We start from the raw sequence: 27,453 nt of genomic DNA, 5'->3' as shown, positions 1-27,453 counted from the left end.
ATTGTTGAGATGTCTATTTTCCCAACAAAACTACGATTCGCATGTGGGCTAGACAGGAAAAAAGTAACAACTGCATCATTATATTAATATCCTAAAATCAGAAGACAAACTGTATAATATGTACCTTGTTTTCATATTATATTTAATTTGTAAAAATTTCCTTTTCGGATCCAATAATAAAAAATCAAGCAGGATTGATAAGATAATCTAAATTCGTTAATCATGTTGCTTTGGTTCCTATTTCTTGTCTATAACGTATTTTCCATTCTATCAACTGGCAACACTTGAAACTAGCGACTTGGTATTCAATCAGTTCACTCACTCACTCTCATTTGAACTCGTATCAAGTTTCTCGGAGGTTCAGTTGCGTGTGGCTGCGTCGCGTTTGCGTATTATTTGCCGCCAATTTAAGCGCAACTCATCAAAATTTATCCTCTATTCAAGGTAAGAAATTTTTATTATAAATATCTAATGTTAAGAAAGTTACTACTAACAAATACTATTTGTTTTTTATTTTATTTTTAGTACATAGGTAATCTGAATTATGTCTATTAAATAAGTTTTAAGACATAATATTATGTACGCTTTACTTTCTCATACTTTCTTTTTATTTAAGACTGTGTACATTTTACTATATTCCATGCAAAAACAACTTTTTACATTTGTATTATATTTTTTTCAATTAGTACTATTAAATTAGTATTAGGTAAACTTGTAATTTCTAAGCTTTAAAATACAAACATGAAACAGCACACTTTTTTCAACGGCACACTTTGATTTAGGTAACGTCCGAAAAAACCTTCAGAAAAAATTCTCAGTACGTTTTTTTATTTGAAACTCTACATTAGATAAAGTTGCTACGACTCGGTACCTTAATTTGATCTACCAGAATATAATTAGGTTTTTCGATTCCGGGGCTAATCCGGAGATACTCAATTAGTTTTTGATGTTTTGAAAGTAAGCGACGTACCTACCAGTTTTTAATCTGATAAATCTAGATTGAAGAACATTTTTTTTTGCAGTTGCTTTATTTTATAATGTTTTTTTTGTTTTGTCTCTGAATGTATTTTCCTTAGGAATTTTTTTTACACACGCGACACTAAATATGTTTACAGTCTTTTTAAAGAACGTCATGTTTTTTTTTATTAAATTTAGAATTCACTAATAACAAATGACAGAAGCAGTATTTTCATTACCTTTGAGCCATAGACATCATACAGTCACCTTGAGACATGAAAATGAATTTTCAATGGTACTTATTATTGAACCGTTGTTCCGGGTGTTGGTTTTGCACTACCGGCACCAGGAGTTTAAGCCTAGGGCAACGGAATTTCAAGGGCGGTAATATTTAGGGTTGAACGAAAAACGTGGTTCTGTGTTTTATTGAAAAAGTTTCAAGAAGCGTTATCATCGTATAGAAAAAAAATGAGTTTATTAAAATAACGAGGCTCGCATTGGTCTCGCCAAAAAAATATTTTAGTTATATGCTTATACCTAGTCAGGTCATAAGTATTGTCACACAGTAAAAACTTTTCTTTTAGAATGCTGGCCACAAAAAAGTTTATTGAATTCGAATTTCGAATTGTTCATGAAAATAAAAATGTATACTTTTAGAATTTTACTCATTTTTAAATAGTGGAGTGGACGCTTAAAGAAGACCGTGTTGCAGTTATTGCGTTGCATCGTTGCGCTTACGCGCCAATTCAAATTTTTAACATACTGAAAAATTTGAATATAACCGAAAGATTCGTTTATCGTACCATCAAACGATAGAATGAAGACTCTAGTGTAGATGACAGGTCAAGAAGTGGTCGCCCTCGGTCTGTTAGGACTCCAGCAGTGATAAAAGCTGTGAAGGCGCGAATTCAAAGAAATCCCAAACGTAAGCAGCAACTGTTGACCCTTCAGATGGGGTTAAGCAGAACCACGGTGAAAAGGGTGTTAAATGAAGACTTAGGGCTTCGGGCATATCGAAGAAAAACAGGACATCGTTTGAATGCTCGTCTAATGGACCTGAGACTGAAGAGATGCCGCGCTTTGTTGAAGCGGTACGCGGGAAAAAAATATCGGGAAATTCATTTTTAGGTAGAAAAAATTTTTACCGTAGAAGAGAGCTACAACAAACAAAATGATAAGGTGTACGCACACAGTAGTGAAGAAGTGAGCAACCGTATTCCGCGTGTCCAACGAGGTCATTTTCCATTCTCGCTCATGGTATGGTTGGGAGTTTCTTATTGGGGCTTAACAGAGGTACATTATTGTGAGAAAGGTGTAAAAACGAATGCAGTTGTGTATCAAAATACAGTCCTGATGAACCTTGTGGAACCTGTTTCTCATACCATGTTCAATAACAGGCACTGGGTATTCCAACAAGATTCGGCGCCAGCTCATAGAGCGAAGAGCACACAAGACTGGCCGGCGGCGCGTGAAATCGACTTCATTCGGCACGAAGACTGGCCCTCCTCCAGTCCAGATTTGAATCCGTTAGATTACAAGATATGGCAACACTTGGAGGAAAAGGCGTGCTCAAAGCCTCATCCCAATTTGGAGTCACTCAAGACATAATTGATTAAGGCAGCCGCCGATATTGACATGGACCTCGTTCCTGCTGCGATAGACGACTGGCCGCGCAGATTGAAGGCCTGTATTCAAAATCACGGAGGTAATTTTGAATAAACTTTAGTGTCATAAGAATCTATGTTTTGTTAAGTTCATTTTGGTATATGAATGGTTACATAATGAATAAACTTGTTTCAATTATTTTACATTAAACATGTGACAGAATTTATGACCTGACTAGGTACATACTTTTGTTTCGACTAACGTTTATACATGCATTCAACTTCATTAAATATCATGTATTATTGTTATTATATGTCGTATTGTATTATTTATTATTTAATATTTTCACGCTACTATTTGGAAATTTCAGAAATGATGCTCCAAAACTAGTTAATACATGTAGGAGATGGGTGGATCATTTAGGAATAGGGTGTTTCTTAAAATAAGTCTGGCCCAGTCTCTGAGTCTCTGTCTCAGTCTTCAAAGGATTACCTTTCGGCAGTATTAGCCAAAAAGTATTTTATTTTATTTATTTATTTATGTACACACAAAAAAGAAGACATAGTACAGAGTAATAGGAAATTTATGTACAAATGGACTGCTTATTTCTCAAGTACTTATCAGTGAAAGAAACAAACCACCCTGCCACTAGTCAATGCGGCTGGTATGCAAGTAAAAACTCAGAGAAAGTTGCTGCTCGATCTCCTATGAATCCCTTAATTCTCTTTCTATGAAGGCTTTCCACACGTAATGTCGTTACGTGCACTTCTGGTATTAAAACTATAATGTATTACATGTATCTAACCCTTCTTATAAGGGTAACCCTTCTCTAAATCTTATAATACGATATTTTACAATACGATAACGAGATTTCTGTTAGAAAATATTTAGAAAATTACATTATGCATTATTAACACGCAATATATGGGAATAACCAAAATTTTACTGCTTCTTTTTTATGTGTAATAGGTAAAAATATAAACACATGCACAGTCTACCCTTCAAAACGAAACGCATACTGCCTCACGGCAGAAATAGGCAGGGAGGTGGTACCTACCCGTGCGGACTCACAAGCGTCCCACCACCAGTAATTGGTCGAAACAATAAAAAAACGTTTGACATTTTTGGTCAACACATTATATTGTGAATGTGAGATATCATATATGTAGTGAGATTTGAAACTCAAGTGTAGGAAGCATAATATAAAGGATATCATCGGCACATTGTAATAATTCATAATTACAATTTTTTTATATATTTATGTATATTATGTTCACAGATGCTATATATTATTAATAATAACTATCTATTTTTATAGTTCATTATCTTTGTTCATGAATGACAATAGAGAATACACACTAACCTATGTGCTGAATAAGTGAACCCAGTAATTATTTTATTCTATAATCGAACCAGTTTTGGTCGGTGACAACAAAAATGAATGCTGTAAACTGTTGATCCTTTTAATTGCTAAGCGGTTGGGAATTACTACATTTATAAATGTATATTTTATGAGTCCAAGTGTTTTAATTGTGGTAGAGGGCGTTTTTTGAAGATACACGGGTTTTAATAATGTGTTTTCGGGAAACGTTGCAATTAATTTAATGGGATAGCTGTTATTCTAATTAAATTGTCTTATGCGACGCTTCAAGGTGATCTTTTTGAGTTCCGATAACCTGACACCAGATAGATAGTGTTCCAAAGAAAGCTATCGCTCGAGCGATTATTTATGACTGTCTACTTAATAAAGCCGTACAAAGTTTTTTATTTTCAACGATCTGAGTGGCCTAAATCGTAAGACGTCCGGTGTACTCGTATCGACGAAGTGACTAGGTCGATGTTCGAATCCTACAGGCGGGAACCTAATAATTTTTTTTATTATTAATAAAATAATTATTTCCATGATGAAATAATAACATCGTGTCGTAAAAATCAAATCCGCTAAAATATATTATAGTTAGTGTAATTAGGGTACATAAAGGGTTATTAAACTATACCATACAATTGAGAGTGAGATTTCATGCCTCATGCCTCTCAATCGTATATGCAATCAATTCAAAAGAAACATTTCTTATTTTTAGCGTTTAATTACAAAAACAACAAAAAGCTTCAAATTTAATGATTTTATGGCAGCAATAAACAATTATTCAATGAATCTAGACTGTTCTTGATTACGTTTGGTGTGAATACGTTAGAGCAGTGTTCATTAATACCCGAACCATAGGGTTCCTTCGCTTTGAGACTCGAGATCTAGTTAAATTATTCAAAAGATGTTACTCCTGTAGCTAGAATAGGAATGCTAAATTTCGCGGTAGCTCTCGCACGACTGTGTGAGTAAATAGCGGATTGTGCCGTTGACAATCTTGACATGACCGTAAGCGGGCTTCACGGTTTGATTGCGTATTTTGAAAAAGTTTCGCTTTGGTACAATAGTTGTACTACTGATAATTCTACAGCGGGAACGCAAGCAACCATCTTGAGAGAAAGTGATCGAAATTGTATCCTTTAACAGTCCTTACGGATCCATTAGTTCCAATAAATGTTGCGTTAGGTACCTTCAGCTCTAGGAGCAGACTTAGGGACTCTGGTAACCGTACTCGTCCAACTGGGCAAAGCGTTCGACGTGCAACCTAACCCATACATCAGCCCATTGAGTTTCTCGCCGGATTTTCTAAGAGGTTCGCGATTCTAGCAGTAGTTTTATTTGCTAAGCAGTTGCCCTTGAGTTATTAAGTTTTCCTTTGGAGGCGCTTGGGCAGCTGTTAGCAAATCCCACCCCCTCTTGGCTGAGCCTTTGCTCGTCTACCTGTCCTGGTGAAGCTGCAAAGGCCACGGGCCAACAGTAAGCCTTCATTAAAAAAAATTGTATCTTTTAGCGGCTCTTGCGTTATTTAAACTGGGTACGTATGATTCCTTCGCAGCGGGTACGGTGCGGACTCACAACGTATCTATGATAAGATGATATAAGACTAGTATCCGTAGATTGAAGACACTGTTTGTATTATTATTAATACCTTAATAGACATTAAATAAATACAGTATGAATATAAACAAATTAGTATGTTGTTCTTCCTGGCACTAGGGGCATGTGCCCTCGTTTTGTACTTATGTGCATCGACCGGTAATAATAAAAGTAATAAGTGATTCGAAATGAATTTATTGCACTGTCGTTTTTGATTAGTACATTGTGCTCGCCTTCGGCTCGGGTGGCAGTTTTACACGCGGGAGGAAATGTCCAACTTTTCTCCCGCGGTGCACATACTATTTTTTCTCCTACCAGGTCGAAAGTTCGTGGAGTACCGAGCCGGGGTCCAGGGGCTAAGCCCTGGTCGCGGACAAGGGGGCGGGGCCCCCTCGTACTCATAAAAAAACAATTTAATTGTTTTTTAATTTTTAAATAAACTACTACTAATTGAATAAGAACTGTCTGATAAACTCATCTTTGTTTAATACTTCACTATTAAATTTTATTGCCTTTTGTTTATTTAACTTTTACACTAAACACAATATTGCAAATTACCCGAGCACAACAATGGCGGAGAATTTTAGGTGCGTGAGAGCAGACGTAGACACTAACGCGCATGCGCATTTGTACCCAGGGAGAAAAAGTTACACTTACTTCCCTGCACAGCGGGAGGAAAAGTTACACTTTCTTCCCTGTGCAGCGGGACGAAAACCGAAGCTTCGGCGTAGGTAGGAGAAAAAATATTTCTTCTTTCTGGCGGGAAATTACTAAAGGAATATATTTCACCAAGCGATTGTTTTATACACGGTCGACTGGTGCTCCGAATGTTGTTGTCCCGAACTTGTTTATCCAAACTGATGTTGAAAATGTCGTTAGCACGATTGAGGTTTTGATCATGTTCTTCGATATCCGCCGTTAGTTACAACATGAATTTTTTGATAACAGCGTACGTAAAGTGAATTATTCGTATCTGGAAGTCGTGGTGGCCTAAAGGATAAGACGTCCGATGCATTCGTATATAGCGATGCACCGGTGTTCGAATCCCGCAGGCAGGTACCAATTTTTTTGGAACGAAGTTCCTTACGGCTGGCTTGGAGGAGATAGGGATTTTGCTGCGCGACCGAACTGAAAAAAAATGTGATAGTAAAACCGTAAGAAAAAGTGCGTGGAATAAAACCGTTAAATGAGACGTGCGCAGGCGCGACAGTCGTATACACAAGCGAGTAGTGTATATTTTGTAATTATTTCTATTTCTATGTAATTTTATGTTGTCAAACAAAAATAAAGAGACATATTTTGTTATATTAATTTTAATTGATAATTTGAATCACGATTTTTTTTTATTTTACGTAATTTATTATTTCCTAAAATACTGAATTTCCTAAATACTTTCCTGTACTTAAATAAAAACTAATCAGCAAAATTTAAGAGAAAAATCAAGAAAACCTACATAAAATTGAGCACGTTTTATTAAAATTAAAATTTGCGTAATTACTCGTGGTAGGACGTCTTGTGACTTCGCACGGGTAGGTACTACCACTCTGCGCCTATTTCTGCCGTGATGCAGTAATGCGTTTCGATTTGAAGGGTGGGGTAGCTGTTGTACTGTAAAAACTGAGACCTTAGAACTCATATCGTAAGGTGGGTAGCGGCGTTTACGATGTAGTGTCTATGGGCTCCAGTAACCATTTAACACCAGGTCGGCCGTGGGCTTGTCTACCCACCTGAGCAATAAAAATAAAGAAATAATTAAGAAAAAGGCATTCAAATATTACATATATTATCTCTGTTAAAATGTTGATTAGCTTACATTATTTCGTATGGATATGTATGTTTGTAGCATAGAATTCATGTACAGCTCAGCGCGTATTATGATTTCAGTTGATTCGAGTGGCTGGGCAGAATACCAGCTTTTGTGGTAATTTAACTACAAGCTATGTTTATGCCTATCTATGCTGGTAACCTCGGGGGGCTATGCCAGCTTCGCCGAACGTGTAGGGCGAGCTTACGGAGTTCAGCCTGACGAATTTGCTAACACTAGCTCTAGCAAGGGCAGTGGTGTGCTGAATCTACCACCGGATTGTATTCCCGGAATCGAGAAACTTAGTTGACTACAAGCTATGTAATGTAGGTAGTGTGAAAGACTTTATGAATAATCTTTTTTTGTTTTTTCGCAATAAATTTATGTCTGTACATACGTGCTTCGTTTTTAAAAATATTTATTAATTTCCTAAATGAATATAGTAAAAGTTTGTATTAAAAGCTTCGAGGGAAATTTAAACAGGATATTTGAAAGTCGACCACGTTATTCGAGTTATTATAACTACGATACTGCATAGGTATACTATATGTTAATCTTCAAAATTTCTTATTATCTGGATTCATATATATGAATATTTATTCCATTAAGATTTAATAAAAACATACATTCGAAATCATGTAAAGAAGCGTGTTGTAAATGTTTAAGTAGAAATAAAATGTAATGTAAAAAAATAATACTATAACTAAATACTTTTAATAGTTAATGATGAGTTTAGGAAGTTTTCCGCCATTATTAGGCCTGCAAGTGTTTTAACATACCTACTGTATAAAAATAGAAATCTGAAACGTCAGTCAAAAATCAGAAGTCATGACACTGATAGCGATACTATGTATTGCACATAAAATTGTTTTGATTACGAATCCAATCGGCAGCAAAATCTATACTAATATTATAAAGAGGAAAGATTTGTTTGTTTGTTTGTTTCGAATAGGCTCCGAAACTACTGGACCGATTTGAAAAATTCTTTTTCCATTAGAAGCCGACATTGTCCCTGATGAACATAGGCTACTTTTTAAAAAAAAAAAAAAATTTTTTTGGTTTCATGTGTGTTTTAATGTTTCCGAAGCGAAGCGAGGGCGGGTCGCTAGTATTTTAATAAATTTGCAACACGTATCAGTCGAAAGAGACAACGCATCACTTTGTCCCCCTAAATTATTATTGTTTAATTTATTATGTTCTGTAAGCGACCTCTTTAGGTGTCATTCCTCTTTATGCGTAAATTATTGAAAAGATTTTAGAAGTTTGTATTAAATTAATGTTTATATTCAACTTGTTTGGTTGTGAAGGTTCGTTATGCTATAGAACTGATTGATACCTTCGACACCACGTTTCATGTTAGGTAGTGGTTTATGATATTCGGGTTCTTTAATAAGTGTTGAACACAACGGTCAAGTGGGGGGTATCAAAAATAACATTTTTAACAAGCATGCTGGTCGTATGTTGAATTTACTGATGCTTTTACATCAAACGCTTGTAACTATACTTGAGGTCTTAGAACTTATATCTCAAGGTGGGTGGCGCATTTACGTTGTGGATGTCTATGGGCTCCAGTAACCACTTTACACCAGGTGGGCTGAGAGCTCGTCCACCCATCTAAAAAAAAAAAAAAAAAGAAAAAAACGCGGTTCAAGAAATACCAACAAGAACCGAACATATCACTTTTATTCGGATCAATGAATTTAGCAGAACACACATGAAACACGCATACAAACAATAAATTACAAATTAGGGTAGCAAGCTTTACAATAAATTTTACCATTAAAACAAAATGTCATGTTTTCGAAATACTAAAATATTTCGGGATAATTTATTGTTTTGAACCTTGTTTGTGGATATATCTTCACAGCCTGACGCTGGCATAGTTGTGCTGAAAAGTGATAAGGGTCAAAAATAATTAGATTATAACCTTACGTCAAATATAAAATTAATATGTCTTCACAATACTCGGATTACTTTAATAAGAAAAATACATGGATCCAGGCCTCTAAAGACAGTTTATGTCTCGAAAATTACAATTTTCAAGCTTAGTTTAATCGCGAATCGGAACATTACAGCACTAGACGGTATATTGAAGGATACTCTTGAACTTTTATAGTACTATGACAGAAATCTTTGAACTGTCAATAATAACAGTAACGGTACCTAGTTAGTTTCATCTCAGTCAGATTAGAGGTTTAGAAGCGCATCGAGAATTTTATTATTGGCAATATCAACTGGTGTTGGTCTATATTAATATATGTACAGTTGTATACGTAGAAGTATATAAATATTTAGGTATTAAACACCCAGATAGAGGCCAAACAAACTTGTTCACTATACGATTGTTTGCGAGTGAATCGAACCCACGACCCAAGATCGAGCCTACCAGTCAAGAGCGCTAACAACTGCGCCACAGCTATATCCTAATTTTTTATTTTGTTAATTTAAACTAGTGTTCGTCTAATGGTCAAAATTCATCGAAATCTAATTTATTCTACGCGGACAAACAAAAGTACTTTTTAATGTACAAACATTAAAATTATTATAGACTGTATAGTTGTACCCGTCCGCTTCGCTGGGCATTTAAAATTAACATTATTATTTCTCAACCCCACAAAGATTCTCATCATTAATGCCCCCGCAACTAGTGTAGGGAGTCCAACACTCATATAAATATTAGCCTATCCATTAAGTGAATGTATTTTCTACAGGGATACCAAGTTTCAAGTTAATCGGATGCATGGTTCAGTAGTTATAACGGAACATCCGTAAAAACAACTGTAGATTTATATATTAGTATAAGATAATTGTTTCTGTTCGTTTGCTTTGTTAGAGTTTTGACAGTAACGTCGATGAAACAATACGTAATGCTATAGCGAGATGCTCAAACTACATACTACTCAAACTAAGGCTATGCTGTGCTATAAATAAGTGATAGACGATTCAAACAATTGACAATTTGTATATACATAATATGTAATATGCACATTATTTTCGGTGTATTATTGTCTTGCATCTCTGAATATTGTATTGACCACCGCATTGTTTAAATATGTTAATTTGAGAGTATAAAATATACAAAATAAACACGCTCTGCTAATAAACGATTACAAATAAAACACTATTATTAATATACAATTAACATTTTAACAGCGTCCCTCGCTATTTTTCATTCAGTTCGTCAGCAAACCATATTTTTGTTCCCTATTAATATCCTGAATTCTGACCTTCCGTTTAGCCACACACTTATTTAATTCAAGGCTACTTTTTGTAAATTCAAATGTGGCTTTTTCTTTACCGCGTGTAACGTTGCTTATGTCATTGCCGGTTTAAGCGAGTAAATATTGTCATCTCACCGCCGGCAGTCTGGCAAGCTGATTGAGATAATACTGGAAACACTTTCTGCAGCAAGACAAAACTGATCTTTACCGATTATGACTACCTATTGTTGCGGTTCGGGAAGCGGTAAGGGAATTGGTTGGGAATTCATCAAAATCATCATTCTTTCCTATTACCCTCTGCTGGGTTGTAGGGCTCGAATCAAATCTTTCCATTTACCTCGGTCTTGGGCAGTCTGTTCTAACGCCTCCCACGTCATGCCCAAGACCCTTAGCTCCTGCTACACCGAGCGACGCCAAGTTGTTCTGGGGCGGCCTCTCTTCCTTTTGCCAGACACTTTCCAGGTCAGTGCTCTCATTGATAGGTAGGTATCGGTCTTCCTCAATATGAGACCAATTCAATGCCACTTCCGCGTAAGGATCTCCTTCTCCATTGGTGTCTGCTTGGTTGGGAATTGGTTGGCTTAAAATGGCACTTGAAGCACCGGGCTCTAGTGGCCAATAAAATCGTGATGAGGCGGCGGAGCATGCCTGTATAATCACCGTTTGCCCACTTTCAGGGATACCAAATGTTTCATTATAATTACATATTTAACGCGAGCTTAACCGCGGGACAGATCCATATTTAATAAAGTCCGCTCAAGCGACCTCCGTGATGTTTTAATTTTAATTAAAATTTACTTTGTTTATTTCATAACCATTCGTACCGACGATGTGTTATTTCAATGGAAGAAAGTAAAAAGCACTCAATTTACATTGTTAAAACTTGAAGTGTTCAGTTAAGTGTACCGGTTTCAAAAATTCAGATATTCCAAAGAATTCTCCAGTCGTTACCTATAAAAAAATTATATATAATTGACATTGTATGCTGCCGAGATTTGATCAGATAATGATTTACGTAAAAATATTGATTTACATCATCTCTATTTTTACGAAGTACACGGTTATCAGTTGTCAGGTTCTGTGGTTCATATTTGTCAATTTTTTATTGTTAATTATACCAGTTTTTTTTTATTCATTACTAATTAATTAAAGAAACGTCGGTTTTTAAACTTTAGAATCTAAATTTTATAAACCCTAACTAAATCTAATTCGTAAAAAATAAATTAAATATTGCTGGCGACTCGCCCCGTTTCCGCGCGGTTGATTCAGGATTTTGTCTTAAAAGGACATTAATTACTGTAATTATACACATACTATTTATATTATTTCAAGTTTGTAGTTCCAGTGATTTAGTCTTTGCGTTGACGAATTAGTCAGTCAGCTAGAATATTTAATCCAATGCATTGATTACATAAGTTTCTTCGAAACAAACTTTACAAAAACGCAACTAGTTTAGGTTTAGTATTGACTTTTTTTTTGAATGTTTGTTCTGTAACCTGTGTAGCCACACGAAAAGGCTGAAAGATGAGGTAATGCTATATGTACGTACATAGTCTATGTTCCCGCATCGAACTTAATCAGAAAACAACAGAGCGCGCAGGAATTTCGAACGGAACTATGTAAATATTACAGTACGAAAAGTATACATCAAAATGTATTCGCGTGTGGCATCAACTTCAACATCAACAAAATTGCTGTAGGCTCCAACCCGCTGGCCTAAAGCGATGGGCGCACCGAGCGTGGTTCGTACATTATAAAACCTCTGACTGCGGCGGTAAATACTTATTTATCGTATGACGTTACTGGCTCGCTACCCCGAGGCTATAGCACCGTTTCAGTTTTCAGTCATTTATTTTTTCACAACGGATCTTTCATTCACGTTTTACGGTAAGATTTTAATTGCAATGAAGATTTCAATGGTGCAATGAAGCGATCTTTAAAAATGTTTCCGTTCCAACATTATGATTGTACGAGTAAACTTTTTAAACATACGAAAATTTATTATGAAGTTACATATTTAGTACCTAACGATCGCTTTTTTATGATTCACATTTGGATTTATCTATCTAAAAGCCTAAGGCACTGGTGAGTTGAACGTTGGCAATGATTCAGACTTGAATGCTTAAGGCAGTTTCGGAATAATTTTCAAAATGATTGTTCTGCAGATGAACGCCTCGGGTAAAGTTGCTCGAGGTATCTGAAGCACTGCTAGGTATGCCTTCGCGTCATCGGCGGAGGCGGCGTGGTCCGCCGGCGGCTATACGCCTGAGGCGAGACCGCGGCTGCTGCTACCCAACTTATTCATACACCCTCTCAATACAAAATTTAATATCATTTGCATATTCACGATTTACAACATATGCTTTCAAACAATAAATTAAAAAGACATAATAATATATCCTATTTAAAAATAAATCCGTTTTCAAAATACCGAGTAAAAATGTTTCTAAGTATACAACTAAAACTCGTATCGTACCTACTTCACTAAATAATTCTAATGTCGTACAGAATCTCAATTACCATAAAACATCAGTTTGCAAATTTATGTAGAAACTCACTGTTAGCTTAAATATGTGTTAACTTGCTTCTTATAGGCATTGACAAAAATATTGGAATGCATAATAAATAGGATGAGGCTTAAAATTTATTGTGTTTTTTTTTTTAAGTTTTGTAGCCTCTTGTAGCCTTATAGCCTTGTAGCCTAAATAGCGTTAATTTCATACGTAGTATTTTTTATTTATTGCTTAGGTGGGTGGACGAGCTCACAGCCCACTTGGTGTTAAGTGATTACTGGAGCCCATAGACATCTACAACTTAAATGCGCCACCCACCTTGAGATATAACTTCTAAGGTCTCAAGTATAGTTACAACGGCTGCCCGCCCTTCAAATCGAAACGCATTACTGCTTCACGGCAGAAATAGGTAGGGTGGTGGTACCTACCCGCGCGGACTCTCAAGAGGTCCTAAACCACCTAATCCTAGTATGTCATTGCCCATTGCTAAAATTTTGTCTTTTAACTATTCTGAACTATTATTGAAAATCTGGTAATTTTGAACAGCCCTTGGTCTAAATTGCATGACACCCGGTGTTTTATAAACGATTGATGTATACGCTAGGATACAAGATGAAAAAAGCAAATTTCTCCATCTCTATACAAAACCTATTGAAATATATATTTCTTCATTAATTATGATTACTTTTCTTTCTTCCAAAATATATTCTTCTAGTATAAAGTGAGGTCTATACTATATAGATCTATTATATAAAGTAAACATTTTAAGTAAATACTTTATAATACATAGTTTTCTACTATAAGAGTTTTTTAAAATAAACGATTTATGTGTTTTATTTGCATAAGACCAAGACGTGAAACACTGCATGAAGAGTTGAAGAATATCTGTCAAATGAAAGTAGTCAAGGTTATACTGAAGTTAGGCCTCATAAAATATAGTTAATTGCCTGCGGTGGTCACAGATGCATTTCTTAGTTACTAGTAGAACTAAGCAATACTCGCAAACTGTTTCGTAAAATACATCAATTTTCTGATGAATTCCATCTCGTAAATACTTTAAAAGTGGCAATTATACGACTCACAGTTTTCTTTGAAATTGACAAGAAACTTGGGTCTACTATAATATTATACTAGGTATGTATTAGTAGTCCTTATGCGTACTAAATACGAGCAGGCGTAATCAAAGCTTGTTTTGATTGTTCCTATATTGACCTTCATAAGATAAAGAATCTAAATAAAGAATCTCATAAGCCTGCTAAAGACATGGCGACAATAAACTGAATAGTTATTGAGTGAACTGACTGAATACTGAACTGTATATTTAAACATCCAAGGAAAACACTATTGATGTTTGACGACGTATTAAATTTGCTTTGATGTGAAGCTATAGGTAAAGCTCTGCTCATAGTCTAGTGGGAAGTGGCTTAAGCATAGAGCGGCCGCGGGCGCAAACATAAACTATTGATAAACGGGAAGGGCGCTGCGGCCTGGGGCTTCGCCGACGGCCTCGACATTGTGTTACGACCATTCTATTGTGTCGGTATACGTCAATAACTCTTGTTCTCTGCTTACTTCGAAATTTTTGTATGAGCGAAACACCGAATTTTTGTGTAGTTTTTTCAGAGCTCATATCGCGGTGTGTGTATTTGGTTAAATTAGTCACAGAATCGTATCTAAGTATTTACCTGGTGAAACTTTTGTTTGCTCGTTGCTGCCATTCGTGAAATTACGTCGTATACTAAAGTATCATTTTGGCGAGATACAGATTAAAATGATAAGCGAAAATGTATTTCATCGTTTGTTTTTGAAAATGGCATATTATTTTACAATACCCATGAAATTTCAAACTTGTATTTCATAAATTACAAAAAATAGCCTTTTTGATTTTATTCAGTATATAATAGGGGTAACATAAAGTTCACCCTACTGTAGGCATTTTGCTCATGCCCTTGCAAACCAGTGGCTGCTGACGGCAACTTAAAATCTTTGTTAAACACACACAAACTTTCACTCAATTCAAGTCTAAATATTTAAAAGAAGCGTAATAAAAGGGTTAAAATATATATAATATAAAAGGGTTATGTACATATTTTTTTATTAACGGAAAATATTAATTATTACTCTTCAAGTTAATTTTTCTGTTGACTGTGAAGCGCATTTTTCTATCCTCAAACGAAGTCGGGGTTGGAAGAGATCGCCTTGAGCTAGTAATTACAATACGAATAGAAGGGCCAGTTTATCCTAAGGCTATGCCGCAAGCACCACGCCTTCTTTGAACAGACTTTTTAAAGGAGATTATTAAATATAAGATCCTAGCATGAGTATAATCAAGCAAAAACGGTCTACACTTGTACCTTTAAAAAAATCCATATATTATATTATATAGCTAACATAATCGACATCTAAGTGATTCAGATTACGTTTTAATTGCGATTTCTATTTCACGTCTAATATAGTTTAAACAAAACATTTGTTCGTATTCGCTCACTTTGTTTATTAAGTTGTATAGAGATTTTGTTCTTACCTCAATGAAGGTTTCTGGGATGATATTATAAATGTGAGAAATAGGTGGCGTTTGAAAGACTTTTTGTTCACAAATAAAAATGTATTTTTTTATGAAATTCGTTTAATTCCACCGGATAGAGTAGTTTCAATCACGATTATACTAATCCCAAGGTGTGCACTGGCAACCTGCGTACTAGACATTACATTCGTATCGGTGAGAAATTCGATTTCGTAAATTCCACACGTTATATTAGACGCACCGGATTTCCATATCTCTGTTTAAATAGTCAATAGCTTTATTAAAACTGGTCGTCGGTCTGGTTAATTTTGTAACGTTTCGTGTATTTTGTTAAATATTTAACATTTAGTATTTTCGTTTTATCTCATGGGGTATTGAACAGAGAATCTCATCAGTTTCATAGAGAGTGCACTTTTTTTTATATTGCGTTGTTGTTGGGCGAATGTTGTAATGGCCCACCCGTTTTAAGACGTTACTGAGGCCTATAGACATCTCGATATAAATTCCGTCATCAGTCGTGGAACTTGAGGTGTAAGTGTCAACTGTATGGTAAAAAGGCTGTCCCATACTTGAAGCCGGAACTGCCAGAAGCCGGTGGCTTCGCATCAGAAAAAGGCACGCTCGCAAAAGTAGCGCGGGCACCTAAACGCCTTAGTACAAAATTGTATAACATTACGTATTACGTAAATTTTATTTTTGCGGATTTCATCTTTAAACCTCGGCGGCGATCCTTCGTCATGGAAGTAATACGAGAACTTGTGTAAGTATGGTACACATTCCATTTGAAAAGTTGATATGTGCCTGCCGTATTTGAACAGTGCCATCGCATCGCTAGCTACGATTAAATCCAGCGTTATATTCTTCAGGCCACCACAAATTTTTTAGGTCGTCTATGGTCTAGTTTTTTTGTACAAGTACATATGTTTGTCCAGTTAGCTTCATTTATTATTCGATCGTTAAGTTGTTGAGGATAGTTCATGTTTCTTGTAAGGCCGCGTTAAATCTACATTACTATCATATGTTTAGAAAAGAATACTGCGTGCGCTCACACAGTCAAACATGACATTAGTCAGTTATATCAGTGGAAATACGTATAATTATATATTTCACGTTTAACACTATTTATCGACGACGGAAACAAAAACGAAACAAGAACATACGTTTGCAGACCTTTAATACAAAATATCTTTCATTGAGATACGGAATCCGACAGCAAATGAAAGTCTGGTCCCGTGGCACAGCGTAATATGTTTATTTGATTATAAATCGTATAGGTATCGTTGATAATTCACACGATATTGGTCAAAAGTTTAATTTTGTGTTTATTGTCGAACAGTTTGGTTATCGCCTTTGCGGTTTTATTGCAAAAGGCATTTTTGTCAGTTGTTAAGCAACTCTTTTAGTGAATTAAATATTTGTGTTCTATTTGATTCATAGTTGGTAGATGGTAAAAGTTATCTTAATTGATAACGGATGAGTTGTTTTACAATACATTTGAGACTTAGACATCGAATCTCCAGCCTGGTGATAGATTGCGTCTACTGACTTACAAACACCCGTACCGTACATTTGGAATTTTCACTGACTTCCTGCTTAAAGTGTAGGTAAGTTTAGTTGGATGTGATTGAAGTATTTACCTAAAATAATGCAATACAAGTAAGATTATATTTAATCGTTTTCAATTAAATTTAACGTAGTTCAAAACGTAGAACGTGAAGTAGCCTATTTCTGCCGTGAAGCAGTAAAGCGTTTCGGCGTGAAGGGTGGTACAGCCGTTTTAACTATACTGAGACCTTAGAACTTATATTTCAAGGTGGGTGGCGCATTTACGTTGTAAATGTCTATGGGCTCCGGTAACCACTTAAAACCAGGTGGGCTGCGAGCTCGTCCATCCATTTAGCAATAAAAAAAGTATCTATTCGTAATAAGGAGTGTGTGTGTGCCGTTCTTTGTTAGAGTATCTCGGTGGTGGGACCGCGGGCTCACCAGAGACTGTAGGGGCGCACGATCGCTTCGGGCTTCGTCTCCGCCTCGCGTTTTGTTTCGAGTTGTGAAAAATGCGATGCGTTGTAAAGATTATTTATTCCTTCGTATTCGGCTAAGCGAATACTTCCGCGTACGTTTAGTTCTCCGCTCTTAACTCATGATGATTACTCGTAGTTACTTAACTTATATAAGGACCAATATTATTCTGTCAATGAGCTTGTTCTAATTTAATAAAATGTTTACTAAGTAGATGTTGAGTGGTTAGTGGAGTCTATACTCACCGTAATGAGAACCACCCATCTTGTGACATTTGATATAAATTATATTATATATAATTATAATTGTATCGTAGTATTCCCGTTCTATTCCTAGACCGAAACACATGTTTGCTTCGTGGTAGAGATAGGCAGAATGGTGATATCTATCCGTTTAATTTTATTCGAGGGTTTTCAAATATTTTGCCATGCGGTACAAATCTTTTAAAAATAAGAGTAATAATGAGGAAAAATGTAGGTATGCTTCACGCAAAAAACTGTATTTACAATGAACATGTGGACCCAGTCGTCGTATCATCGACGCTAGTTATATTAAATAGAATATTATGCTTAATGAAATAACAGTAAGTAATTATTTTAAAGTACGAATACGATCATATTTATTTATTTCTATGTGCCCTGGAGATTATTAGAACAGTACATAGAAATGCGCTATACATACATAAATAAAGTTTGATAAAAAATGCAATAACAGCCGTGATTTTGAAAATTATTTCAGTAAACGTCTTGGAATATGAACAGGTTATGAATACATTTTTCTTAAAAAGAGTTTTCATAATTAATAAGTACTAAGCACGTTAAGCAAGTTTTTTACTAACAGAGATCAACAATTGCATGCTTTGCATAATGCATTTTTACTAAGTAAAATGATAGACTTTAAATTATTTTGAATTATTGCACAATCAATTTACTTAAGTAATATGCTAAAGGACGAATGCCGGGTACTTGATAATAGTAAAACCGAAGCAATACCTCTCGTTATCATCAATTCATAATCGTATAAGCAGATAACCATTGAAATAAGTAGTATCAACAGAATAAACTTCTTTTTTAATCAGACAAACGATTTTGCAAAAAAATAAAAAAAAATAGGATTGAATTTCCGCGCGCCGATAATGCTTAAATCACTCGTGTTTATTGGACTGACTCGTTTTCAATGATTAGGTATAGGTATTCGGGTTGTCGCGGAGCAGGCAAACACCCCGCGGCATGTTTATAATGAAACCAGACAGGTAAGAGTGGTGGCTTGGTCTTGCGACGTCACACCCTCTAGCGGCCTGCTACCTTACCTCAATACAGTAGCGGAATATCGCTACCGGATTTTACAACTGGTTCTATCGCACGGCAACCTGTGTTGAAACTGTGTCTTGTCAATTTATGGGCTCTCTGGAATTAATTTCGTTTTTCGTACGCGAACGCTTACGTTCAATTTCTGAAATGGTAATAAGCCTCGGTCGTGTCATTCAATCAAAAATTGGAACTATTTAGTACGAAATCAGTACACTCGATAAGTACAATAAAACACTCAAATTCATTGCCTAGCAATTCGTTTGTTAAAATGCAATAAATTCATTTTGATATTAAATATAATTCTTTGAGATATTAATTTATGATTTCGTAGGCACGAATGAAAGATATTCTCTTCATAAAAAGGTTTTCTTCTGTTGAATAGGGCGCTAGGTGTAAAGTTGTCAAGATAGGTCGCCACCAGACGACTGCACCGGAGATGCATTCAAGAGATAAAAAATAATTGAAGTTGGACTTGGTCCGGTGGGTGCCTGCGGCGGTTCAAGCACTGCATCATTTAACAACTTTGCAAATGTCAATACTTTAGAGGCGTTTGTCAATGAAAAAAGACCATCAAGACAAAAATGCCATCTATGACGTCACAAATTGCACTGTAATCGCCGTAGCTTTTATTTTTTTGTACATAGCCATATTATTATGGATTATGTCATTAGAGATGCGACATTATTTTTTAGCATCAATTTTAATTAAGAACAAAACAATATTATAATAATCGATTAATATCGATATCGATTATCGATCGGCGATTTGTAAATGTAAAAACAAAGTACAATATCAACTTAAATTTGTAGAAAGATGCAACCAGTACTAGAACGTGATTATCCTCATTGGATTTCACATTTGCACGCCGGTATTTCGTTAAATTGTGGTTATGAGTTACTGATGCGGTGTTTCGTGAGAGCGCCGGCAGTAGGTCGCCGATTGCAGGATGCTCCCACGCTGGCGGATCACAAACTCGTGTCCACAGACTATAACCTACAAAATACATTTATGCATTTTCAGGCTCTCAACATATATTGGTTAAAAAAGTTAATACTATCATTTGGTATCAAAATTAAGACTAAAACGGTGGCTAGAGATTTCGGCCTTATTTCTCGACGTTGTTGAGGACTTTTGGAGTTTGTATAGGCTTCAATAACCATTTAACCCTAAAATAATGGTAATAACTTATTTCAGATGTTGCCAATTAAACCAGGAAGTCCCCAGCCCGATGGTAGCTCGATGGAAAAGAAGCCAATTCCCGGCATCCCTAGAGTTGCAGCGACTACGAAGTATAACGCACCGGTACATATTGATGTCGGCGGAACTATCTACACATCTTCTCTGGAAACCCTAACTGCGTAAGTAATATATTAGAATATATTAGACAAAACTAAAGATGTATGCTATACAACTGCTTCCAGATGGTAGCCTTATGCCATTCAATATGTGCTATGTTTTTACTACATTGAAAACATTCTATATTCATATTTCATATGGCTGCAGATGGGCAAACGCGCTCATCGCTCACCCGTTATTGAGTGATTACTAGACGTAAGCAATAGGAAGAAAAACGATTACTTTTTTAAATAAACTGAAATCTATGTATGAATGTTCCTTGAAGTAAATGAGTAAAAACGTGTCTTACAGAATTCCAAATTCAGTTTTTGTAGAGGTGCAGGAAGTATAGAGTTTATATAACTGTTCGACAGATGGCAGTGTACCAGCCTTTTAAATCGGGCCATGACATAAGACGACTCTATTTGTGTTAAAAACATACGTCTAAATATTTAATTTTGCTAGATTAAAGAAATACATGTAAATAAGTAGATAAGTGTCGCCGCAATACTCTTAAGAGCAACATTTGTTTATTAGTTATTAGCGGTAGGCAGCGGCTTGGCTCTGCCCCTGGCATTGCTGAAGTCCATGGGCGACGGTAACCACTCACCACCAGGTGGGCCGTATGCGCGTCTGCCTACAAGGGCAATAAAAATAATAATAATAATAATAGTAACCGTGCATTTTTCTGAATACAATGTACTCGTAGCCTTTTTTTATAAAAATTATATTAATAATTTAGACATCAAATTAAATATTATTAATAATTTAGACATCAAAATTTACTATTTACATCTTTTAATTCCGCTTGTTAGTATTTTATACGTCGTGCGAGATCAGGAAAAATATACCCCGACTCCAAATTACCATATATCTTTAATAATAACTCTGACTCCCATCGCGAACTCGGTCTTGTGATCATAATATTATTATTATTGGGGATCAAATAAAAATTCCTGAAAACAGTCAATCAAATAACTCTTTTGAAGGTTTGTTTTACATGACCCGTGGAGGATATCCTAAACTCAATTTAACTGTTATCTGACTGCAAACTAATTTTAATCAATACTCCTGAAATAAAATTTAAAAAATGTACCAAAGCGGAATTATAGATAGCAGTATTGTAGGCACAGATTATACTATGGAAAATACCAAATTTGAGATGAGAATGAAATGCTGTCGAATTTGAACCTTGAAGGTAAAACGTACGAATCGTTTTAAAATTTATGTCTCTAATGATTGCCTTATTATCTATACTAATATATAAATCTACAGTGGTTTTTACGGATGTTCCGTTATAACTACTGAACCATGCATCCGATTGACTTGAAACTTGGTGTTCATGTAGAAAATACATGTACTTAATGGATAGGCTAATATTTATATGAATGTTGGACTCCCTACACCAGTTTTAGGGGCGTTCATGATGAGAATCTTTGTGGGGGTGAGAAATAATAATGTTAATTTTTAATGCCCAGCGAAGTGGACGGGTACAGCTAGTAGATTATATAATACGCTATATGAATGTGTGATTGGATTGTAAATAAGTTTGTTTTATCTACGCTCTGCGTGTTATTCCTCGATGGAGAGACCGCTAGTCGGGCCCAAGCGCCTACGGGCGGTGTAGCCGCAGGCTTTGCGGGACGTGCTGTGTTCCCAATACACCCGCACTCTTTTAATCATCTCGCTCGAGGGCACTAAAATATACACCCACCAATTGTTAACTTCGCCAGGCAGTTACGATTTTAATTATAGCAAACACCGATTTTAAATGCGATCATGATTATTTAGACTCTTAAATCTTCATTTAGTTGTTGGGATTCAATATGAACTGAAAAATTCCACGTTTCTCTTCCCTCAATTCGAACGGGAAATTTAATATCCTGTCAAGTTTGCATACAGACAAAATCGAGTCGAGTTATTGTGTATATAAAGAACGAATACGTATATTTACCCTATTTCTGGCTTAAATATTTTGCCAAAATGCGATAGACGTGGTAGTGTGTCCGCTATATAAACGTGTTAATGGCAATAGTGTGTCACGAATACTAAAATATATATATATATATTAATTAAAATCGTAACGAAACATTTTCAGTTATCCGGAGTCTCGCCTTGGCAAGATGTTCAACGGAACCATTCCCATCGTACTGGATACGCTGAAGCAGCATTATTTCATCGACAGGGACGGTGGCATGTTCCGTCACATTCTCAACTTTTTGCGTAATAAAAAACTATTACTGCCTACCGATTTCCCCGATATGGAACTCTTACTACACGAGGCACACTACTTCGAACTAGATCGTGAGTTGTTTTTGTTTTAATAATAATTTATACAATAAGTAGAGATCGTCAGTTTTCTTTTACCAAGCGTACAGTCGACTTTGCCTTATTTCACTTTTATTTAAATGTTAGTAGAGTTACGATTTTGTTTTATACTCCGCCAAGATTTTATATATAATTCGATCTTCATACATAATCCTATCCACTCGTGTAGATTAGTGAAACAATACTGGCGCCCAGCATGGGACGTTTAATAGTTAAGGTTACTTTAATTTGGGGACGCTATTTAAAAAAATACAAGTAAGCAATAGGACGAACATCGATTCCATGGGTAAATGATGATATTCGTTTAGATATGCGTAACACAGCGAATGATTTCTCGAATGGTTGAATCTTGCGCCAAATTAGAATTAAAGTAACGTGACTGTAAAAGTACCCGAGCAAACGGTCCTCCTAATCTGGGTAGTTACCGTCGCCCATGGGCATATGCAATGCCAGGAATACAGCGTAACTGCTGCTTACTGAAAGCCATATCTCCTTAGCTAATACTTATTTTTATGTTTTAAAATTTTGTTAGTTTTAGGTATAGCGGACTGCTGTACTATAATACAAATTATATTACAATATTTAAAGTTAGGCATAAAGATGGAAATTTATTCTATGTTAATATTTTTAGTAAATGCTTATCATTGTTGTGTGTTGAAATCAATCCATCAGCTTTACTAGTATATTTATGCGATAAATCACATCAAACGTCAAATGAATTCATGTATCAATTTGGGTTAGTAAATAGCTTTTTGATCTGGATGATCTGATGTCAAAAGGCGCATTATTGCAATCGAGTTGATGAATTTCAAATGATGCGAAATGTTCTATTTGTGTACATTAAAAGCTCCTAATTTGCGGGATTTATGTACCGTGAATATGGAAAAGCACGTTTACAAAGGATATTCGGTTGCATACCTATATATTGGAATCCTTATTAATGTGTATGTATGTACCAATCGATATACCGATTAGATCTGCGAATACAGAAGTCTTTAGCCGCGAATGTAGGAATTGGGTCGCATTTTTTTAAATCGCGAATAGTGAAAACACGAATGAAAGAAGCGGAAATAAGGAGCTTTTACTGTAATTTTTACTAACGGTACTTAATGTTTCGTATGACCAATCCTTAACATAAGCTAAAAGCAGTACTCATTTGCTAAGTTTAAGTATATTTATTTATCTTTTTATCAATCATGAAATTCATAAATCTCCAACCCGCTGTACATTAGACTGAGGACTAGGCGCGATACCTAATTCTAATGATGCTATACTGCATACAGTACAACCTTGGATATTAACATAATATTTAGGTTATTAATCAGAATATATAGGGATTGACATCTTAGATTCTTTTATCTATAGCTAGACTTAGACTCTTGTCCATATATGGAAGCAATATCCTTGCCTATTTTCATGCCTACCTCCCTAATTCTTGAAGTTGAATCTTGAATCTTTAGCTGTCGGACATATTGCAGAGTTTAAGAGCCTTTTATGGTTTTTCCATTTAGCCTAAACTTTGATAGCGCCACGTCAGGTGGGCTAGAAGCTGATCTGTTCAATTCGTTTAGTTTTAATGCGTAAACAAACCAACGACCCGCCTGGTGGTTTAAGTTACTGTTGGTCATGAATGGCCGGGGTACCACCAAGCCAAGCCAATCGACGATGATTCCAATGAAATAACAACGAATAATAGTGCTAAGTACTGGAGTGGACTTCACACTACAGCGGAATACGGTTTATGGCAAAAATCTTGCACATTATCAAGTGGTAGGGATGAACTTTACTCCGGCGGCGGATGGTGTTATTTCGAAAATAGATTTTGGGGTCATATGAAAAAATCTTCAGAGCTCTCTGATAGATTTTATTTTACCGATATACTTTTCTTATATTATACTATTCTTATTCTGAATATCATGCTGTCAAGATCACGAACATTCTCATTCGTCTTTATTTCAGAAGCATTTTCATCACACTTCAGTTGGTTTTAGAGTAAAATTAATTTAGATTTTATTAAATACTTATCATTTGTTACTGATGTATGCAGGGCGAAATTATGTTCGTTGCTTTGCGAAGCCAAGTTTCATAGATATTCCTTCTGTTGCTAAATTAACGTTTTGAGTGGACTATAAGTGTGGTGGTAGTAAGCTAACATAAAATCGTCACTTTTAGACTAGACACTACTAGAGTACATTTGATACCGTTGGCTGTTTTGAACTCACTCGAATCCAGAATGTCCTGTTAGTCGAATAGCTGCGTCTTGTTCTAGATAGCTCTTATAGAAAGTTATTGACCGATGGCGAACAGAAAAATAATTCTTAATGATTTTTTCCGATATATTTTTTATTGCGCTTGTAGGCAAGCATTCGGCCCCCCTGTAGATGAATGGTTACAATCGTTCATGGACATCGGCAATGCTAAGGGGGGAGCCAAGTCGCTACCTACACTTACCATTTGTTTTGGGTGCACTTTAATTTTATTTTTTTAATTTTTTTATATTTATTCCTGATCTAATATTTATAGTAATTGGTATTTTTTACAATTAATGACATTTAATTATTATTTTAAAATCATATTAGGTGTCTTTGGCCCATTAACCGCTGTTTCAAAATTTCTTAAGAATATCATTAACAAACATTCGTCAATATTCAGCAACTATGTTATAAGATAATTAAAACGATGCCCGTTTAATGTACTGCAGACATGGTGTTCGCTTTGTCGAAACTGAAACATGGGCGTGAGGGGGTGAAGCATGAGTGCGAGTGGTTGAGCGACGCCAGCGATCGCCTCAAGCAGGAGACCGAGCTCCTCATGCAGGAAAGAGACCGGTTGCAGCAACGATGGTCATGAATAGAGGTTATAGCTGCTTTTCTTCTAGCCTCACACGTGACAGCCCTACTGTTCCTATTGAGTAGGGCTGCCACCTATATCTTTTATCGATTACATTCAGTTGTATGCGTGGCGGCAACTCATTTTTAATCAATTTCGAGATCAATTACAAATACTGATTTAAGTACTTTGAACGCTAAGGTGTAGAATATATTTATTTAAAACGCATTGTTTCAAACTATATCGTTGTCACTGTAGCTGTAATTGTAGTGTTCAATGAAAATAATTCTATTCTATTGTAATCTATGTATTCATTTTACAGGAACCACAACGTTCGCAAGCGGTTAACGACTTCAAAAGGCGCCGCTTGTAATTACATCAGTTTCCGAGGGTAGTATACGAACTTGTAAAAATGGCGTAAAAAAAATCGCCAATCTCTTTTCCAAAGTAGACTGTAGTATAGTCATTATTTAAGTCACTAGTTAGTTTCTTCATATCATTCCAAATTGTATGCTTTTGTTAACATAGTACTTATAATACAAGAGTTGTTTTATAAGATAAATTGGATGTTATTGTAACAGCTCTCGATATATATCTTACGTTTTCGTGTTGCTATGATATCAGTGAATCTAACATAAAATCTTTATTCAGTATAAATTTAACTTTAAGGATAAATGAAAACTGACATCTTGCACCAGGACTCTCGCGTGGAGGGAACGGGGCAATAAACTAAACGGCAAGTACATCTCACGCCTTCGATTTGCAGGCGACATAGACATAATCGTTGAATCGCTAGAGGATTTATCACCACGTCCTTACGTATCGATCAGATCCAATAACCCTTGCATTAGACACCTCTAGCTCTAACACTAGGAATAGGGCCTCGGTAACCGTACTCGTCGAACTCGACAAAGAGTTAGACGTGCAACCTAACCTAAACATCAGCCCGTTGAGTTTCTCACCGGATCTTCTCAGCGGGTCGCGATTCCGATCCGGTAGTAGATTCATTCGCGAAGCAGCTACTCTTGAGTTGTTAGGTCTCCTTTGGAAGCGCTCGGGTAGCTATTAGCAAATCCCACCCCTTCTGGCTGAGCCCTTGCTCGCCCACCTGTCCTGGTAAAACTAAAAAGGCCTCCGGGCCACCAGTAATCTCTCAAACATAAAAAAAAAACAAAAAAAGGATTTATAGCATAAGTTAGACGGCCTGGCTGAAAACGACAATAATGAAAACGACATTAAATCATAGAAGTAGTTTTATTTAAAACTTTATCGAGAGCTGTTCGCCTTTTTTTATAGCTGACGTATGTACTCTGTAAGGTTTCAATTGTTTTTCTAAAATTTCCCACATCGTAAAAAAAAAACGCATTTAGTACCTAAATAGCGTTCGTTTGTACGAACTCAACGGATATTGTTTTTTTTCTCTCTATTAAATTGTAAATTAGAAAAAAAATATGTATGTAATTAGATTTGTTATACGAAATGCGTTATGGACATTGATTTTGGGATTTTAACGATGTTGTTATAATAGTTTGTTATGTAAATTTTTTGTATGGTGACTTTGTTGTGCTGCTGAATTGTTTCAAGCCAAATCATTTATTATTAAATTTTTTATAGCACGTTATCCGTCTGGAGCATTTGAATATATTTTTTTTGTATTTAGTTAAATAATTTACAATGAAATTGTTTGTAAACGGTCTTATATTGAATATTGCTTTATGGCTTTAGCATGAGGTCTCTAAAGCCGGCGGTACACACGCGGCTAACCTCTATAGCTCGGTCGCCGGCAGTGTGTTGTCGGCATTAAATCCATGCCGAGACAAAATATCGAAAGATCGACCTCATCTAAGTAAACAAATTAGTAACAGAAGACAACGTACATAAACTAAAAATGGCCAAATAATAATTAACGAATGCTATAACTGACAATGTATAATCATTTAATCGTCTTTACATTAGGCTTAATACATTTAAAATCTATGAAAACGATATGTAATTTCAAATGCGACTAGTGTAATAATCAATGAATTATATAAATAAAACACC

The 27,453-nt window shown here is 35.7% G+C and overlaps 1 protein-coding gene and 1 long non-coding RNA gene across 2 annotated transcripts in view; one reads left to right on the top strand and one right to left on the bottom strand.

Moving 5' to 3' along the window:
* Nucleotides 1-27,453, bottom strand: part of LOC149503485 (uncharacterized) — a 222,868-nt gene that overhangs the window by 75,112 nt on the left and 120,303 nt on the right. The gene's annotated exons all lie outside the window — the stretch shown is intronic.
* On the top strand, nucleotides 285-27,452 carry twz (BTB/POZ domain-containing protein twz). Its single transcript, XM_028176401.2, has 5 exons — nucleotides 285-444; nucleotides 20,113-20,276; nucleotides 22,352-22,557; nucleotides 25,283-25,437; nucleotides 25,733-27,452. Exons 2-4 carry the CDS (start codon nucleotides 20,113-20,115, stop codon nucleotides 25,429-25,431), a joined length of 519 nt encoding a protein of 172 aa, XP_028032202.1. The 5' UTR covers nucleotides 285-444; the 3' UTR covers nucleotides 25,432-25,437; nucleotides 25,733-27,452.

The sequence above is a fragment of the Bombyx mandarina genome, chromosome 01 (assembly GCF_030267445.1).
Source record: "Bombyx mandarina strain Sakado chromosome 01, ASM3026744v2".
In the NCBI taxonomy this organism is placed as follows: Eukaryota; Metazoa; Arthropoda; class Insecta; order Lepidoptera; family Bombycidae; genus Bombyx; species Bombyx mandarina.
Note: the sequence above shows the minus strand (reverse complement) of the source record. Positions and strands in the feature narration are given on the sequence as shown.

What these genes read in the sequence shown, in the direction of transcription:
- twz (XM_028176401.2), top strand. Translation starts at nt 20,113, where the DNA reads ATGTTGCCAATTAAACCAGGAAGTCCCCAGCCCGATGGTAGCTCGATG. An exon ending in TCTCTGGAAACCCTAACTGC is followed by an intron (nt 20,277 to 22,351) that starts GTAAGTAATATA and finishes AAACATTTTCAG; the next exon opens with TTATCCGGAGTCTCGCCTTG. An exon ending in ACACTACTTCGAACTAGATC is followed by an intron (nt 22,558 to 25,282) that starts GTGAGTTGTTTT and finishes AATGTACTGCAG; the next exon opens with ACATGGTGTTCGCTTTGTCG.